At 45.3% G+C, this 19,506-nt stretch overlaps 1 protein-coding gene and 1 long non-coding RNA gene across 3 annotated transcripts in view; one reads left to right on the forward strand and one right to left on the reverse strand.

The window, feature by feature from the left end:
• Nucleotides 1-19,506, reverse strand: part of Pde6a (phosphodiesterase 6A) — a 62,923-nt gene that overhangs the window by 5,912 nt on the left and 37,505 nt on the right. For both annotated transcript variants that reach the window (XM_060377211.1, XM_021633706.2), the window contains 4 exons: nt 18,922-19,029; nt 3,786-3,849; nt 3,471-3,545; nt 1,677-1,760 (listed from right to left, as the gene is read on the reverse strand). In XM_060377211.1, coding sequence (XP_060233194.1) covers nt 1,677-1,760; nt 3,471-3,545; nt 3,786-3,849; nt 18,922-19,029 — 331 coding nt within the window. The remainder of the gene's footprint in view (nt 1-1,676; nt 1,761-3,470; nt 3,546-3,785; nt 3,850-18,921; nt 19,030-19,506) is intronic.
• Nucleotides 3,001-19,315, forward strand: LOC132652295 (uncharacterized). The gene is made up of 3 exons (XR_009589785.1): nt 3,001-3,133; nt 16,453-16,656; nt 18,799-19,315. It is a non-coding gene; the product is annotated as an uncharacterized LOC132652295 (long non-coding RNA).

Consider the following 19,506-nt stretch of genomic DNA (forward strand, 5'->3'; position numbering starts at 1 on the left):
ACCCCACATCTCACTCCCTGAGTGTTTTCTTCCATCTGTGGACTTCCTACAGCTGTTCTCTTTGATGGAACCCTCTACCCTTCCCCTTTTCCTTGAGGTCCCTGCTTCCCTAACACTCCCTCTAGGAAACCTTTTCTGACCCCTAGGTAAACTGAGTTCCATTGAATGTCCCAAAACCCTCTCTGATCAACCCCCACTTCCCTATAATGACTCACTTTGCCTGCCTCTCCCAGAGGATGACACTGGGAAGGGGCAGGCACATTGGCTAGCTCATCCGCTCAGTTGGTTCTGGCTTAGCACTGGTCTGGAACGTACTTCATGAATATTCCCTGAATGAAACTGTGTTATTGGGCTTATTCATATGAACTCCCCAAACTCTAGGGATTAAATAACACCTTGAACACAGTATACTTTTTGTTTTGTTTTGTTTTGTTTTTGAGGCAGGGCTTCTCTGTGTAGCCTTGGCTGTCCTGGACTTGCTTTGTAGACCAGTCTGGCCTCAAAGTCGCAGAGATCCACTTGTCTCTCCAAGTGCTGGGATTACAGGTGTGCACCACCATGCCCAGCTGAGCGCAGCACACTTCAATCTGTGGTATAATTCATCTCCTTGGGTCTTTTGAGCCACCTCCCCCCCAGCCCCTCTCCTACCTGCCACTGCTCCATGAGGGTTGTCTCATCACTCCTGCACTTGTAAGTGAAAGGATGAAGTGCAGACTGGTGAAGGAGGTTTGCTGAGGTGAGGAGGGTCTATTGCAGCAAGGGCCAGGCAGGGCCTCCTATGCTCAGAGATGCCTGAGCTGTGGTCTAGGCTCTCCCAGAAGCTATGTGACTTTGGGATGGTCACTGCCTAAGCCCACTTTCATCTAGATAGTAGGGAAGTAACAGCACCTACCCACGAGTGGCCAAGATTAAGCCAGTAAACATGAAGGCCAGCATCCCCATTCCTAACACTACTGCTGGCAGCGTGAACATCAGCCATGCTGTACTGTTGGTCAGATGGCCCCACTTTGTCTGTGTGGTTACAGAGATACTCCTGGCCCCTCTGGGAACATTTCTTCTTCCCTAGAAAAGAACTACAGCCCATACTGTAGAAAGTCCTGGCCTGGGTATTGGGTGCCCCAGCTCCAGTCCTGCTCCATAGGTGGTCCAGAGATGCTGGCCCTGCCACTTGTCCTTTCTGACCTCATGTATAATGTGGCCAGAAAAACAGTAAATGGGATGTGGAGTCAGATGTGGTGGTGTAGTGATGTTATACCAGCACTTTGGAGGCTAAGACAGGAAGCTCATGGATTGGAGGTCAGCATGGGCAGCACAGCCAGACCAAGTCTCAAAAACGAAGAGGGGGCAGGTAGATAGCGGAGGCCTCTCAAGAAGGGGACTAACCTGAACAAGAACTCCAGGAGAAATTCTGCCTTACCTTTTCACAATGATATTGTGTCCATCAAAGCATGCTTAGTCATTTGTATTAACTGAGTATTTATTGAGCAAATAGGAGGAACCAAGCTCCAGGCTTTGGCTGAAAGTACCACCACCCCGTTCTATAAAGCTGTCCTGAGAACCAAGTATGACTAAAGCTTAAAAAAAAAAAAAAAAAAAAAAACACCTGTTCTGCAAAGCATCATATGCTTGCCAGGGTTCATTATCCCTGCTGTCCTCTGGACTCTGAGCATGCCTACCTTATAGACAAAGGTGCACACAAAGTCAATGAAGCCGACTTGCAGCTTGGGGAGCTCATCTGCCTTGTTTCTGTCCATCATGGGCTGTCATGAGAGAGAAAGAGTTAATGACATGGAGCGATAATAGGGATTCACCCAACCTAAGAAACATTCTTGCAAGGAGAAGGAGGACTAGGAGGGGTGGTGGAATCACGGGTTTCACGTGTTCAAGGTCATCCTCTGTACACAGTGAGTCTAAGGTCTGTAATGTGTGAGACTCTGTTTCAGAAATAAAATAAGACAAATAAAACCCCACACTCACCAAGCTTTCAGATTGGACTAGCAATTTGGAGAAAGTATGGAAGAGAGAGGGGAACGTGTTGAAGAGCATGCAGAATGGAAGTGACCAAGCCAGAGTGTGGGAAACACAATCCAAACAAACACCCACTGGCTTTAACAATTACATGGAGAGCAAGAGGGATAGTCAGAGAGAGAGGGTTCTAGGGAGAGAAGAGAAGAGTTGGGGAGGGGAGGAAGAGGGGAAGGAGTAGGGCAACCTGTTGCTGCTTGCATGAGACTTCAGAGCTGGAGCCACACTGTGTCTGGATTCTGACTTGGACAAATCGACAGAATTCTTTTTCTTGGTCAGAGAAAATAAACGGGCTGGGAGTGAGATGCTGTTAAAGTTTTACTAATGATGTTGTAAGTTGATATGGTTTTATCTTAATGAAATCTTCTCTCTTAGAGATACACACATAGTGTTTAGGAAGAAATAGCCACATCTGGGATTCACATAAAGTACTCCAGCCAAAAGGGGGAAAAATGCACTGGACAGAACACGTAAAACAAGAATGGCAAGTTTTGCTAATTGTTGACTCTGGCTAATGGTACTAAGAGATCAATAACTATTCAGTCAATGATTTAAGATGTTAAAAGAACAAAGAAGACAGTGCTGGGAGCAAGGTAGATCGTGATACAATGAGACCATTCTTAATGTGTTTTGGCAAAGAATGTGGCTGCTTTTTGCCCTGGTCCTAAAAATCTGCCTAAGGCAAGGCAAGGGAAAAGAAGAGAAGAGGGATGACAGAAGAGTGCAAATCCTTGGGGCTCTCTGTGTTCCTTCTCATACTCTGCCTGTTCCACTTGCCTTTCCCTCTCCCTGGACTCCTGCTGAAGGCTACAGTGGTGACCCTTGAACCCTTAGCACTCACCGTGCTCTCCCTGGACTCCTGCTGAAGGCTACTGTGGTGACCCTTGAACCCTTAGCACTCACAGTCCAACCTGTCTCCTATCAGTGGTTTGCTTTTTTTATTCATTGTCCCCAAGCCTTCTTTCTAGATCCACCCTCAGGCCTTTTGGAACCGTTTCTGTCAGAAGCCAGCTGACTGTCCCAGCCAAGTCAGCTCTCTGTGGTGAGCGGTGATCCCAGATAGACAAGCTTCCTCTAGCTGTCTCTGTCCAGTTAGAAGGAAGCCAAGGTAAGTGGCCTCTGTACTTGTGTCTATAGAAGAGCAGTTTGGTATCCATTGGTGAAGCTCTACTTAGCTGAGTGAGATAAGAACCCACACGTTGACAGCAAGACCCTCACACTGAAGAGGGGTGAGTAACGGTAGATCACGTATTTCTGGCCCCCATTCTGTTCTCAAGGAATGAGGCTGAGCGTGGTCTAGGAACCATGTACCATCTCAGAACCAATTTTGCTATCAAAAGATCAACCTGAGGTAAGGTCACACAGCCCTGTGTCATTCGTCACCTCTGGGTCGGCAAGAAATTGTATTCTCTTGACATCCCCACTGACGACCCCTGTCTACTCACAATGGGATTCTGTTGCAGCACTGTGCGCTCCAGGTCACCTTGCTCCCAGAATTCAGCAGCCACCAGCAGAGCTACCTGCAACAGATGGACCCAATCGCACATGGACAGCCCCAACCCTCCTAGCCCTACTCCCACCTTACTTGTGTTTTCAAAAACTCAGCCCACCCCTTCCCTGGTACTCCCACTTGTCACTGGAGAGACCAAGAGAGTAGAGTTGGGCTAAAAGTGGCCAGCCTCACTGACTGTGGTCATCAATACTGACCATCCCCACCCCACACCCCACACACACTCTGCAAGGGCAAGAAGAGTCCATACCTTGCTCTGAACCTCCCAGGGCTTCGTGATGGCTGAGAGATCACAGGCAGTCATCATCATGGCCCTGGGCAAACAGAATGCTCTCCGTCGGTCCAAAGCCATTTAAAGCTACAGTACATGGTTAATTCGATGATTTTCACTTTTCTCTATCCGCTTCCCAGTAGGTAACGTCACCATTTTGTGAGCAAGGGCTCCTCTCCTTCCCCACCCCCACCCCAACCCTTGCCACCACATTGTATCTGGAGTTTCAAGTCACAGGGTGAGACCTTCCTCTGTTTATAATCAGAGGTGTGCCATTGGGCTCGCCTCTCTAAGCCTCCATTTTCTTGTCTGTAATGATAGAGATGCTTCCCTCATAGAACAGACACAAGACTAAATGAGACAATGAACTTGAAAGTCAGCCTGTAGCACCCAGACATGGTGTGTGTGCAATGAACATAGTGGGTGTCTATTACTGCTGAGATCAGGCTGGGCCCTGCTCCAAGTTACTCTATATTATATAAAAATTCTTTCATGCAGTGACTCCATTTTACTAAAGAGACAGGATGAGTGTGTGTAGTTTGCTGGACCCACAAACAGCACTTACTGTCTAGCGCCATTCATGTGGTACAGATTGATAGTTTAGTCCCAAAAGTAAAAAGGATGTCAGGTTGAAGAGATGGCTCAACCATTAGAATGATTTCCCTGATTTTGATTTCCCTGGAAATCAAAATGATCTAAATTTTGATTTCCAGAACCCAAGCACAAAGCCAGGCATGGAGAGATATCCCTATAACCCAAACTCTGGAGGCATGGGAAGGCAGCTCCCTCAGACTCACTGGCCAGCCCAATAGCCCACTGGGAGCTTGGGGTTCAGTGAGTGGTCCTGCCCCATACTGATGGGAAGGCAGGCCATGAATTCCTCCACAGTGGGTACGTGAGACAATAGAAGGATTGGGACAGGGAGGAACTGGAGCCACAGAGGGAACAGAATGAGAAAACATTTCAGTTAGCTGTCCTGGACTTGGAGGTTGTGCTGGCGAATCTTCTGTCAACTTGACACACAGAACTGGAGTCATCTGAGAGGAGGGAACCTCAAAAGAGAAAATGCCTCCATAAGATCAGGCTGTAAGGCATTTTCTTAATTAGTGGTTGATGGGAGAGTGCCTGGCCCGTTTGTGGGTGGTGCCATCCCTGGGCTGGCGGTCCTGGATTCCATAAGAAAGCAGGCTGAGCAAGCCATGGGGAGCAAGCCAGTAAGCAGCACCCCTCCGAGGCCTCTGCATCAGCTCCTGCGTCCAGGTTCCTGCCCTGTTTGAGTTCCTGTCTTGACTTCCTTCGATGATAAACATATGGAGTGTAAGCCAGACAAACTCTTTCTCCCCAGCTTGCTTTTTGTTCATGCTCTTTTGTCACAGCAACCGAGCTAAAGCAGAAATCAAGCTCCATGTTAAGGCTGCACATGAAATGGCATCAGTAAGGGAAGGAGACTAAACGCGCGTAGTATGGACTCATCATCTCAGAGCTGTGTTACAGGAAGGAACCACACAAGAGAGGCGAAAAGGGCTTGCCCATAGCCATGCCTGGCACGGAGGAGGCACAAGAAGAAGGGGTCAACCTGACTCAGACCCACAGGCAGGGGTTGGAGGGGAAAAGTAGGGGAAGGCTGGACTTTGAACCAAGTTTTCTGCTTAGACTTATTTAAAAGATAATTTTATCTTCATGTTTTCTTCACCTGTGTGTAGGAGTTTATACATGTCCGTGTGTACGCGTGAATGGGTTTCTGCAGGTGCATGTAAATGTGCACGTGGAGGACAGAGTCCAAGGTCAGATGTCTTCTCCAGTTACTTCTCCACTTTATTATTTTTGAGATGGGATCTCTCACTGAACCTGGAGCTTAATTCAGCTATGCTGGCTGGCCAGAAAGCCCTGGGGTTTTTTGTTTTTTTTTTGTTTGTTTGTTTTTTGTTTTTGTTTTTGTTTTTACGTGAGTGCTGAGGATCTGAACTCAGGTTTTTATGCTTGCATGACAAACACTTAACTGTTGTCTGGGCTATCTCCCTAGCCTCATAGATGATTTTTATAAATAATCACCTGTCTATGGAACATTTTTTATCAGCTGGTCTAGGAGGCCACGTGGGTCACTCATAAAACATTAACAAATTTAAATAAAATATTTAATTACGTAGTGTGATTTTTAGTGGGTAGGTTTTGAGTGGATAAGCTTTCAGAAGTGCCTGTTGCATAGAAACATCTTAATGCTTTATAGTAACTTCAGAATATGTACCCTATGTTTAATGTTAGGTGTGTGCACATGTGATGCTTCTTAGTAAACATATCAGGCAAATAAAAGGTCAGCTGTGCAGCCAAGAGTGACCACCTTCCTGGTACTTGTCATTGTCCCCAGGTTAAATTCACAGGTGTGGCTTCAGGAGAGTACAGGTTATTTGCTTTACTTGGCCGAAGGACACATGGAACCAGTCCCGGAGGTCAGGGAAACACACCCATGTGTTTTATAGTCAGACATGGGAGATGGCCACATAGCCCCAGAATAGCTAATTCAAACTTCATGCCCTAAACACAAGGCACTACAGTCCCCCACCATCACCCCAGAAGTGTCCCAGGGTCCCGGGTGTTGTGTGAGGCAGGGGAGATTCAGAGACTTTCAGGTGGAGCATATGGTCACTCGAGGGAACGCAGAGAAAAGCACTCATATGGCAACATGCTGGGTAGGACAGTAAAGTGCAAGGTGGGGAGAGGAGTGCCTAAAGTGAGAGCAACTAGTCCTGCCTGGGCCATTTAAGGGATAACAGCAGAGCTGAGCCAAGAGCGGGGCACAGGAGCTCTCTGATATGGGCCAAATGCTTGTGTTCCCCTAAATCCATACGTTGAAGCCTTAACCTCAGTGCAATGATATTAGGAAGTGGGGCCTTTTAGCAAGTAATTAAAGTTAGATGAGACTATGATCCAGTCACTAACTTGGTAAAGAAGGCAGAGGGAACACCTAGCACCAGAGTCCTGGTAATAGGAAGCCTGATGCATTCAGAAGGCTGGGGCACAGGAGGGAGGATCTCAGGGAACCTTTGGGAGTCTGCTAAAAGAAGCCCGACTCAACCTGGGCATGATGGTTCACACCATTAATCCCAGCACTCAAGAGGCAGAGGCAGGCGGATCTCGGAGTTTGAAAGTAGCCTGATCTACAGAGGGAGTTCCAGGACAGCCAGGGCTATGAGAGATGTGTAGGTACAGGCCAGACAGCACGTGAGACTGGGGCAAGGTGCAGAGCTGCGTCCCCAAAAGACAGGAGGATTTGAAGGGAAGAGAGACACAGCCAGATCATTGTGGAGCCCTGAACTAGGGAGCGCAGAAAGGAAACCATTGTGGGAATGGGCAGGAAGTGGAAGAAATCATTGAGAAAATGTCCAAGGAGTAATGGCAGTTGAAAAGTAAACTCAACCTGAGGAAGAGGGAGGCATGGAGATGGAACAGAGTGGAGGAGGGTGTGTGTACAAGAAAAGTCAGGAAGCTCTTGTGGTATCAGGAACCCACACTTCAGCCTAAGCCAAAGTCACTAGGGGAAAAGGTGGAGTTGAATGCTTCCACACAGGGCTTTGGAATCAGACTCAGCTAGAGTCTTCTGTCTGCACTTGACTTGCAATGGCCAGAACAAGATGCCCTAAACTCTTTTAGCTGAGTGTGTAAAAGGAGACCACCATACTAGATTGAGCCTGTGAAATTCTGGTTTTGTGGGCCAAAAGGAATCCAGTCATTTCCTGTGATCGTAATACTCCTCCTGAAAGGTTTTGTGCACAAAGCCAGGTTTTGTAAGAGCACCCATTGTCATCAGCTTGCCATTTAGGAGGGCAGTTGCTTGGAGAGTCCAGCTTGCTAGAGCGCAGCTGAACTCCTTTTAACTGGTCCATCCTCACGGCCTTAGCTGGGGGGGGGGAGGAGCTTCTTCCTTCTTCCTGCTGGCTGACTTTCATGAGAAAGCATTCTAGCCTCTAATTTCCAGAGCTCTGCTGGACGCTGGCTCAAACACTCCTTAAGAGGTCTTGCAGCAGCATGAGAATGAGTCTGCAGGAGCAGGCCTTTTGTCTTGGACCACAGTCCTGGGGCCACACTGTTCCTGTACCACCAGATAAGTCACTTTTCTGTCTTTCAGGTACTCTCTTTTCTCCTTTGCAAAACACTAGACCAAAAGTTGGTCAAGTTCGGGCAAAGGTCCTGGTGGATGAACATTTTAGGTCTTGCAGAAGACGCAGCCTCTACTGTATCTGTTCAGCCCTATCTGTGATGCAGGAGCAGCTAGACAAAATAAGAAAGTAGGGTGTGTTGGGTAGTCTTACGTCACGTTAACACAAGCTAGAGTTTTCTGGAAGGACGGAACCTCAATTGAGAAAACGCCTTTATAAGATCCAGCTGTAAGGCATTTTCTTAATGAGTGATTAATGGGGAAGGACCCAGCCCATCATGAGTGGTGCCATCCCTGGGCTGGTGGTCCTTGATTCTATAAGAAAGCAGGCTGAGCAAGCCACGAGGAGCAAGCCAGTAAGCAGCACCCCTTTCCATGGCCTTTGCATCAATTCTTGCCTCTAGATTCCTGCCCTGTTTGAATTCCTGCCCTGAATTTCTTCGACTGCTGAAGATCTACATATTTTTGGAAGCTTATGAAAATACCTTAATTTTAATTGCTTTTGACAGAAGAAACCCAGATGTGGTAGTTCATGCCTATAATCCCAACACTAAAGAGACTAGGGCAGGAGGATTGCTGTGACTTCCAGGCCAGCCAGGGCCATGGAGAGGGCCTCATAAATCAATAAAACCACAAGAAAAAAAGGAAATGATAACAAATTTTACAAGATTATCTTTCTACCAATAAATCATAAGATATAATTTTTATTTATTTGCTAACTAACTTATTGATTGACTTTTATGGAGGAAGGCGCCATAAAGGCAAAAGAAACCACAGCCCATAAAGTCAGAATGTGATTCTCCATAAAAGGATCAAATTTTAATTTATGGGCATGGAAGCTTTCATTTATTTTGTTCCCTTTAGTGCGAATTATATTTTTAAAATTTCAACCAACCACTCAAAAATGTATTATTGCCAGACATGGTGGCACATACTTTTAATCTCAGCACTTGGGAGGTTTGGGAAGGCAGATCTCTGTGAGTTGGAGGCCAGCCTGATCTATATAGTGAGTTCCAAGATAGCCAGGGCTATGTAGAGAGACCATCTCAAAACAACAAAAACAAGGATGTGTTGGTCTGAGTTGGTAGGAGGGAGGCTCCCCTTACCTGAGGAGTAGAGCAGGGGGAAGAAAGGGATGTGGAAGGAAGGATGGGAACAGGAGGAGAGGAGGGAGGGCCTATGATTGGGATGTAAGGTGAGTAAATAAATTAATTAATAAAAAAGTAAAAATAAAAACCATAAAAAAGTGATTGGCTATTCTTAGCTCATAAGGCCAATGAAATCAGGCAGCAGGCCCTACTCCCTGGCCCTGAGAATGCTGAGAGCTTCCAACTCCTAGTTTGGCCACAATCAAGTATGAGAACTGAAATTAAGAGGAGACAGAAAGGGCTTGATATGGAATGGGAAGTCACACCCTTGCTTAAATGTTGGTGGGACATCCTGGCCTTAGACTAAATAAGTAGGGCAACACAAGACAGAGCTAAGCGGGGGTTGGACACACTGATGTGGCTTGGGGACACAGCAAGGGGTTTGCTGTGACTCTCAGAGCACAGGAAGCTCACAACATGAGCACCCTCCAAGACAATCGAAGCACCGGAACACAGGGCTGGCAGTTTCCTTACGTTGAACCCAAACCAAGAGATCTTGGAAATAAGGGTTTACAGAGCCAATATAGATGCTAGCCAGAAAAAGAAAGGGCCAGATCCTGGGGCAAAATCTTGCAGCTGCGGCTGCAGACGCAGGGTGGGAGCAGTTTAGAAGATGCCCACGGCACCTGAGCTTTCATAAGCTTTTGGGAAAGAAGGCAAAATAGCAAACCCTGCCTGCAGAGCAGAGGGGTGGGGCAGTCTGGAATAAGAGGATAGTGTATTATATATCCTATGTATAGGAGATGTGCTTGTTGCTTCTTGGGTAACTGGGGTCCTAAGTAGACTGTGATGGCACATTGGTGGTTTTGCCTAGTGGTTTAGAGACAAGTTTTCACCATACATTTAATGAAGGTGAAGTGTGGCTTTTCTATTTGGTTGTTGTTGGTTTGGCCTAAATTATTAGCTAAATAGTATCCTGCCGTCTCTCCTCTCCATCTCTCATCCTTCCCCACCTTCTAACTAATGTTAGGTCATCTCAGAATTCTCCCTTCTTCATAGCTCAACTCCAAGCTAACACTTAGCACCTGAAATTAGCCTTGACTACACAGTTCCTTCTCACAGACTGCCCTCACTTCGGAAGCCCGCTGAGGACATGGTGCCCTCCGTTAGCCATTCTTCTGTTTGATCAGCTTTAACCAAGTGTGGGGGCACCGGTAACCTCCCCTCAGGTTCACTAATTTGCTGGGTTAGCTCACAAAGCTCCAGGGATACATTGCTTGCACTTGCCATGTATTACACAACCGAGAAACACTGATGAAAGAGAAGCCTGCAATGGCTGGCAGTCGGGAGGTTCTCTGAGGGCAGAGTAGTCTCCTGGGGCCTCCATGTGGCCATCAATCCAGAAGGTCTCCAAACTCCCATGTTTAAACCATTTTATGAAGGCTTCATCTTGTAGGCATGGTGAATTAAACCATAAGCCACTGGTAATTAACTCGATCCAAGCCTTCGCCACCTCCCTAGAGTCTAGAAATGAGGGTGAAAGTGCCAAGCTTCTTATAATGTGGTCTCTCTGAGAAACAGCCCCCATTCTGAAACTATCGAGGCTCTTTTGCAAGAGTGACCTCAGTAGAACAAAAGATGCCACTACCACTCAGGAAACCACAAAGCTCTTAAGGGTTCCATGTGAGGAACCAGGGACCAAATCTACACATCATTATATTACAGGAAGTGCCCAGGAAAGCGCCTCCTACCTAAGCCATGAGGTAAAGCATTCCACTCATCCCCAGCTCAGCTCCGAGAGAATTTGAAAGATAGACACTATCATCTTCCCCACTGAGCTACGGAAGAAACTGAGGCACAGATGAGCCAAGTAACCTGCTAAGGACGTGCCACCAATAAGTGAGAGCCAAGATTCAAACTCAGAGTGCTTGATACTGAGGCTATAATTGTGTGACTGCCCCACTCTATGGAGAGGCCAGCAGACACAACTGAAATGGCCTCACAGCAGTGCCTCTTGGCCGGAGAGATTCCTGCCCCCCAGCATCCCTGCCACCACCTCCTTCTGACCACGTTTTTGATAGTCTCAGCCAGAGTGGAAAGCCCGCTCCCTACTGGCATCGGGTGGGGAAAGCCCAGGGATGCCATTCAACATCCCATAGGGTACAAGACAGTCCCACAGCCAAGAGCTAATTGCCTCCACATCTATGGTGCTAAAGTTGTCAAGCCTGGCTTTCTAGGTCTTCAGACTGTTCACAGAAGGTTTGCTGAAATAGTTTTGAAAACTGTGAACCTTTTGGACAGTTGAAACTATTTCATCGGATGTTCAGATATCCACAAGGTTCTAGTTTATAATGCATTATAAAAACTGACAGCAAAAGAAAATTGTTCCTTCACTCTCCAAAATCCAAAGGAATCTAAAGAGTGTAGTCATTCATATCAACCATCGTCATCTATGACAAAAAACGAAAAAAAAAAAGTTTTTCTCCTTCAACTTGTATTTCCGCTTGACCTCTGCAGAACTGTATTCTAACACTGTATATGCGTGATATATACTTGGATATGTTTTTATCTGTGTAAACATGTACATACTTTACAGTCGTTCCTGACCACCCTTAAGCCCCTAAGTATTAAATTTCCCCCTTTGGATTAAGTCTTACAAGTAGTGCAAAGAACAAAATATATTATCTATATTTATATAGATAAAACATATTAACTCTATATTTACAATTATTTGATACCAACAGTAATTGATTTTGGGACTTTGTCTCAGTGAGATGGAGTAGGGTTTTTAGATAATGGATGAGTGTTTCTTAAAGCTAGAACTGATAAAATCAGCATCTATTTTATGTGCACCTTTCATTGTTATAAATTCCCTGGAGGTGGAAGGAGTTCCATTGCAACAAATCAGTCATTCTTTGGATTTTTCTGAGTTAACTGTTAAAAGTGATCTTGTGTTTGCTACGCTGAGGGATCCATCTGCTGACAGTTCGATTACATTCTTTTTCTTACTTCCATTTCTGGGATGTGTGCCATGAAGACAGAACAAAGGCTTTGCAGAAGACTATTAATTACACTTCTGGCATTCTTTCAGGTGCACTGTGTTAATCCAAGACACTGAAAATGGGCAGGTATATTAAAACATTATTAATTCTAATACATATTTTCCAGCGTGATATTTTCAATAGGGGATGTTATCTTATAATGAGTTTCAATTTTGCCTTCAACAAAACTCTGAAGCTTCAGGTTTAACTTGTTTAATTTACGGAAATGTTTGCCGTATAACATCACTGGGAACAACAGGCTTGTGCCATCAACTAAAGCAGCCAGAATCTGAGCTGTAATGTTTTCATTCAGTAAGCACATTATAATGTATTTCAGTGACATCTATTTAGTCCTTTATTTGTATTTTTCCTCTTGTTTTTCTCATTTACTTTTAATTCTAAGAAAAGTAGAGATAGATAGATGTACAGGTATGTAGGCTAGATGGATGGACAGTTAAATGGATGGATGAATGGATGGATGGATACACCAACAAATAGTATTAAGGCTTGGATCTTGAATACTCCCTAAAAGCCCATGTGCTGAAGGCTTGGTCCCTAACTTACAGTACTCTTGCAAAGCGTGGTAAATAGGAGGTGGGGTTGGGTGGAAAAAAGTTGGGGTGTGCCCTTACAAGGTCCCTCCTTTTCCTCTTTCTTTGCTTCTTGGCCATCATGAAGAGAGCAGACCAGGCCCCCTATGCCACACGGTATGATCATGATGTGAATACAGCTACAGACCCAAAGCAACAGGGCCACGTGATCTCAGACTGAAGGGCCTGGAACTGAATCAAAGCAGAGCTTCCCTCTTTCAGGCGTCACAACAGGATACTGTCTAGCATAAGCAGGTGACTAGATACATGACAGACTGATAGATGACAGACAGGCAAGGTGGACAGACAGGAAGACAGAGACAGACAGACAAGCAGGGAACTAGGCAGTCGTGTAACATCATGAGGTTTCATCTCTTTAGCAATTAAAAATATATATACCAGGCTCTGTCTCTTTCAGTACTTTCTAAGGATGCCCTTGGTTCTAATAACATGGTCCCTAGATAGTGACACATCCTGTGAAGAAAGTTATGATTGTTTGTTTGGCTTGGGGGAGGGTTGTTTTATTGTTTTGTTTGTTTGTTTTGTATTTTGTTTGGCTTTTTTAGACAGGGCTTCTCTGGGTAGCCCAGTTGTCCTGGAACTCTCTCTGTAGACAAAGCTGGCCTCCAACTCAGAGATACAACTGCCTCTGCCTCCCCAGTCCTGGGATTAAAGGCATGCACCACCACTGCCCAGCTGAAAGTTATAGTTGTTAAAGGGACATACCTTTTACCTGTGTGCCAAACAGCCAAGAAGAAAACCCTCCATTTCTGATGCTTTGTTTTACTTTTAAAATATTGCATTTAATGTTGTATAATAGGGAATATAGAGTTTAAGGCCAGCCGGGTCTACAAAGCAGGTCCAGAACAGGCAAGTCTACACAAAGAAATTCTATCTCAGAAAAAAAAAAAAAAAAGAGTATATTGGGCCTTTGTCCTCGGGTCTTTACACACAGCTCCTAAAACCTTTAAATTGTCTAAGTAGTAGGAATGTCTTGTTTGCAATGAGCTCCTTTTAATTGTACCTTAAATTATGCCAATGAGGTGGCTTAGGATGGGACACCTAGATAGCCTTGGTTTGGAGCCGATTACCAGGAGGACCAAGTGATTTCAGGATTCGATACGTCATTCCTGTTCACTGACTCTGGGCAAGACTGGCTGGAGATTGAACTATAAACTTTTGAGCCAGGCATAGTGCTACATGCCTTTAATCTCAGCTCTCTGGAGGCAGAGGCAGGTCGATTCTGTAAGTTCCAACATGGCAAGCTTAGTCTGAATCGCAAGATCTGGGCTAGCTAGGGCTACATAGTGAGACTCTGTATCTGAAAATAAACAAATACATAAATACATAAATAAATTAAAAAATGACTAAAAAAAAAAAAAAACGTTTTGAGCAGCTGCAGGATGGGTTCCAGGCTAGCAGATACCCATATGCCAAGGGGGTACCTGTCTCCAGACTGCTCCTATGTACTCACCATCTGGCTGTCTACAGCCATTCCATCCTGTAACATAAACTGGTAAATGTGAGATATTGCCCAGCGTTCTATGGGCTACTATGCAAATCACAGAAATTGAGGAGGAAGTCATGTGGATGCCTGACTCATGTTTGTGAGAAATATGAGAAGCCTAGGCATGTGATTTTCATCAGAAATGAAGGCAGGAGAATGCCCCAGTGGTGCAATTGGTTAGTGCGCAGCAGGGACGGGGAAGGGTGTTTGTAGCTCTGAGGTGGAAGACTCACCTCTGCATGTGCCAAGAACCCGGGTTTCATGTGCAGCAGAGAGACAAAGAGTGAGAGACAGACAGAGAGAGACACAGGGAGAAGCTGAGACAGAGACAGACAGAGAGAGACAGCAAGTAGCAAATCTCACAGGAATGAGCCCTTATTTTTTGGGTTTGACCCTAACTTCAGTGGTGAATGGATTGTAGGATGCCCAAGGGAACCACAAAGAAAAAGAAAAAAATAAAAGTGCACACCCCGTGTCAACAGTCTTTTGTGAGAATATAGACGAAAGTACATTTTCATCAGAATATATGGACAGAAGACCTGCAGCCCTTGCTCAGGCGTGTAACACATCAATCAGAAGGGGCTTTGAAGACACATGTTCCTAACACGTCCATATTCAAGTAATTGCTCTGTTCTGTGGCCTAGAGAATCTTGCACCTGAGCCAAAGTGCTGTAGGCAGATCAAGGAAGGGAAAAATGTGCCTTTTCTTTGTAAACTGGGAGAAGGGTGGGAATGCCTTGCCTCCTAAGCCTCTGCTGTTTTCAGGAAGATTAGTATTATGAAAGAGAACACTGATCACCGCGCCCAGACATGCCTTGGGACGTATTGGGTTCTCTGGAGGAGATGAGGGCTCAGTCTGGAACCTGCTTGTTAGACCGCCAGGCTTTTACAATAACAAAAGTCCTGTCCATGATTTTTGCTTGTTTAACTAAACATTTCTTTGATACAACATTTCTTTGCAAAGTCTATTTGATACAGGGTGTCAGTATGAAAGCACCTTAACTTTGTAACCTGGGTTCTAAATGGTGGGAGTGTAAGTTGTTTTCTGTCTTCTTCATGACTAGAGATCACGTGACAATGACTTTGATACACCCTTTGGTACACACACAAGGGAGAATGTTTGGTGAAGAAATCTCAGAGGTGGGGCTGCTGGGCCAGAGCAATGGTGGGTGCAATTCTGACAATGTCACGGTTTGGATATGAAGTGTTCCTCATAAGGTCTTAGGGGTGACTGCTTGGTCCCTAGCTGGTGGTCCTGTTTAGAAAGTTCTGGAAACATTAGGAGGTGGAGGAAAAAGGTCATTGTGTCCTTGGGAGCTGTGCCATGCTCAGAGTCTCGCCCATTCCCTCTCACTGCTTCCTGTCTTCTGTGACATGAAGAAGCCTCTCTGTCACACCTTCCCACTGCCATAGTGTTCTGCCCAAGTGCCTGGGGCTGAGCAAGAAACCTCATGCAGAACGCCTCCTTTCCTTTTTGGTGCTTGCTATCTAGCTAGGCTTGCTTCAATTCATTAAGTAGCCCAGACTGACCTTGAACCAGCTACAATCCCATCTCTGCCTCCCAAGTCTGGGATTAAAGCCATACTCTTCCTGCCTTTAGATTGTTCTCTCAGCTGGCTTTGGTCAAAGCCTCACAAGAGAAAACTAGAACAGAAAAATTGGTACCAGGAGTGAAGGCATGACTATAGTGAGTACCTGAAAATGTCACTCTTAAGCCTCTGAGACTGGTTTTTTTGAGAGACATTTGAGTTTGGACAAGCAGAATAGCAAGCCTAGGATTAGGTCAGCCAAGCACAGTGGGTGATTCTAATCAGCGCTTACTCAGGAGACCACAATGCTGATAAAAGCATGGACGGTACAGGCAGTCTCACAAGCTTTCAGGTACAAGCGAGGACTCTATTCGAAATTGGATTATAAATCATTGGCATTCTGTCTGACAAACACTTTGTGTATGTTTTGTGTTCTGAGATTGAGGTTGGATTTAAAAGTAATGGTCTAATTAATTTGGTGAAGGAAATTTCAAGAGAGCATACATAGTATTCAGCCCATGGCATAGATATTGCTGGACCCTTTTTTTTTTTTCAATGTACATTGGTGTTTTGTTTGCATATATGTCTGTGTAAGAGTGTTAGATCCTAGAGTTATAGATAGTTGTAAGCTGCCATGTGGGTGCTGGGAATTGAACCTAGGTCCTTTGGAAGAGCAGTCAGTGCTCTTCACTGCTGAGCCATCTCTCCAGCCCCTTGCTGTGCACTTTTTTTATACAGGTTGAAAGTGAGAATTGGTAACAGCAGCAACAACAAAAAATACAAAAGGACTGGAAAATGTGCAAACTGGCCAGAAAAGGAATGAACTGAAACCTGTGGACAAGGAGGATGTGGTTGTTGAAGAGATCGGCGCCATCACAGACAAAGCCTCAATGAAAACAGAAACAAACGGAAGCCACACTTTTCACTGAGACAATAGGAAAGGTATCTTGAGTCATCTCAGGACTAGAATAGACCTCACCTGTTCTGCCCTGCCTTGCACGTCCCCACCCCTCCACTGCAGCCCCAGTTTTACCTCAACCGGAAAACTGCTAAGGTGTTCTCTCCAGTCTGGGGTCAGCTTCACAGGTGCCTCACTGTCCTCCGTAAAGATTACACCTATTATTTACCCTCCCGCGTGGTAAATGGATGGCGCCCCCCTCACTCTTGGCCAACACAGTGATCTAAACCTTTTCATCTTTGCCTCTCGTTGCAGTTCTGTTTCGTACTTCTCTTGTTATGATGTGTGTGTCCCATTGTCTTCATTTATAGCCCACTGTGATTCCTTTTTCTGGCAAGCCTCTGTGTGTGTGTGTTTGCCTTTTGTCCTTTTCCTGTTGACTTAGCCTTTTTCCTAAACTGTATTAACATTTACTGAGGAAACTGGCTGCTTTTCTGTTAGAAGTATTATGAATGCGTTCCCTCAGCTGGGTCATTTGAATTGTCTTTGGCTTTATTGGGCATGTGTGTGTAATGGCAGAGATTCTTAATTTTCAAATAGTCAAATTTATCCAATCATTTTTATAGCTTCCGAGTGTCAGGTCACCCTTAGTAGAATTTATTCTGAAATTAGTCCTTTTAATTTTCCCATTACTGCCTCCACCCCATTATTTAAAAAATCGTGGCTTATCTGGAATTTACTTTGATGTATATTAAAGTAAGACAGCGTTATATATCAGAGTGAGACAGGAGTCTAACTTTGCAGCTACCCTGTCTTCCCAAGGCCCTGTATGAATGTTTGCCTTTCTCTACTGATAGCAAATCTCCTTTTAGAACATGGAGTCCTTCAAAGTAGAACTGCCCCATTGATTTCAGCACCTACTCATGTTTAAGAATGAACTGCTGTATTGTCCTCCTGTTTCAGAATTTTCTGACTGATCTGTGAAGGGGAAGAGTGGTGTTGTGGCTACATAATGGTTTTGTTTTGGTCCCAGGTGTGGGATGTGGGACTGATTCAGAGGGTCCGAAGCAACAGATGATCTACCTCGTGTGGGCTCTGAAAGGAGCTCTTTGCCAGCTGCAGATAGTTTAAATCTGAGGACTCTGTAGAGAGAATAAATGCGGGAGCCCAGAGAGTGTGGGCTTGGAGAAAGAACAAGGTTGCTCCTTCTCCCCACCCCCTTGGTGCTTCTAGTTGCTGTTGTAAGACAAGAAGTTGGAGATCTCCTGAAATGAGGATTGGACTGGCTCCAAGGAACCTGATAACCCTAACCAGCAGGAAGTATCTAAGAGAACTGTGCCCCTTCCCCCACTAACTCTTTCTCTCTCCTACCTAAGTTGGGGTGTTGGAAGAGATTGGGGTGTAGGAGAGAGAAAAAGATAAAGGAAAGGTAAATAAAGGAGTTTTAAAATAAGCACACCTACAGAGTGGGGACACATGTATGGCACAGCAACGGTGTGGAGGTCAGAGAATACCTTTCAGGAATCATCTCTTGCCTTGTACCTTCCTGAAGCAAGGTGTCTCTTGGCTGCATAGTCCAGGCTTTCCTGTCCCTGCCTCCCATCTACCATTAGGAGTACTGAAATTACAGATGTGTGCATCTGTGTGATCATGTATGTTCATGTATGTGAAGCACATGCGTATGTGTGTACATGCATGTGTGTGCATCTGTGTGTTCATGTATGTGAAGCACATGTATAGCACATGTGTACATGTGTACATGCATCTGTGTACATCTAGAAGGCAGAGATCAATCTTGAATGCTGTTTTCAAGAGCAATCTACCTTGCTTTTTGAGATTTGGTCTCTCATTGGGCCTTGAGCTCAACAAGGACAGGCTGGCTGGCCAGTGATATCCACAATCTCCACCTCCCCCGTGCTAGATGCTCCACTACGTCAGGCTTTTTAAAACTAGTTTCTGGGAATTAAACTCAGGTCCTTGCACTTGCACTCTATCATTAGTACATATTTTGTTCAAAACTTGAACACTGCATCACTCTGCTCCTCAAATCCCAGATTTCATCATTGAAATGCTTCAAATATTATGCATTTTGAAAGCAGATATATAAAATAATAATAATAATAATATTGTCTTGAGTTTTCAGTGCTAAAATAAGAGTTAAGCATAGGTCACAACTTGTGCCACAGCTTCCTGCGTTCGAATCTGAGAGACCTGCAAAGCAGCAAGTGTCCCAGGACTCTGCTGAGAGCAGCAAAAGCCTCCACCGTCTGGACCCCAGGCCGCTGAGTGTTGACCCTGCCTTCACTCACATAACAATCTCCTTCCGTGTCTGCTCCAGCATCATGTACTGGGTCCACTCCTGCTCAGTCTCATACGTCTTTGACTGATCCACAATCTTTTGGAACATGGTCCTTTTCCTGAAAGAGTAGATCAAGTATGAGAATGAGGCGGCAGAGCCGGGTGTGGTGGCGCATGCCTTTTAATCCAGCACTTTGGAGGCAGAGGCAGGCAGACCTCTGAGTTTGAGGTCAGCCTGGTCTACAGAGTGAGTTCCAGGACAGCCAGGACAGCTACACAGAGAAATCCTGTCTCAAACCCCTACCTCTCTCCACACACCCCCCCCCCCCCAAAAGAGAATGAGGCAACAGCTGGGCTGCTAACATGGGCTGTTCCAGATGGGGAAGTTATTAAATTCACATAGTTAACTGCACAACATGGAAAAAACTACGGCCTTGGAATAAAGACTATGTTCTAGACTAGAGAGCACTGATCTATTTTATTTTAGCAAATCTGTTTCCCTGTAGGATGGGTGTAAGAACTTCTGTCTTGCAGAGATGATGTCTTGGACCTAACACAGAACAAAGATCAACAGAAACTGAGGCCTTCACTACTGT

The sequence above is a fragment of the Meriones unguiculatus genome, chromosome 2, assembly GCF_030254825.1.
Source record: "Meriones unguiculatus strain TT.TT164.6M chromosome 2, Bangor_MerUng_6.1, whole genome shotgun sequence".
Lineage (NCBI taxonomy): Eukaryota > Metazoa > Chordata > Mammalia > Rodentia > Muridae > Meriones > Meriones unguiculatus.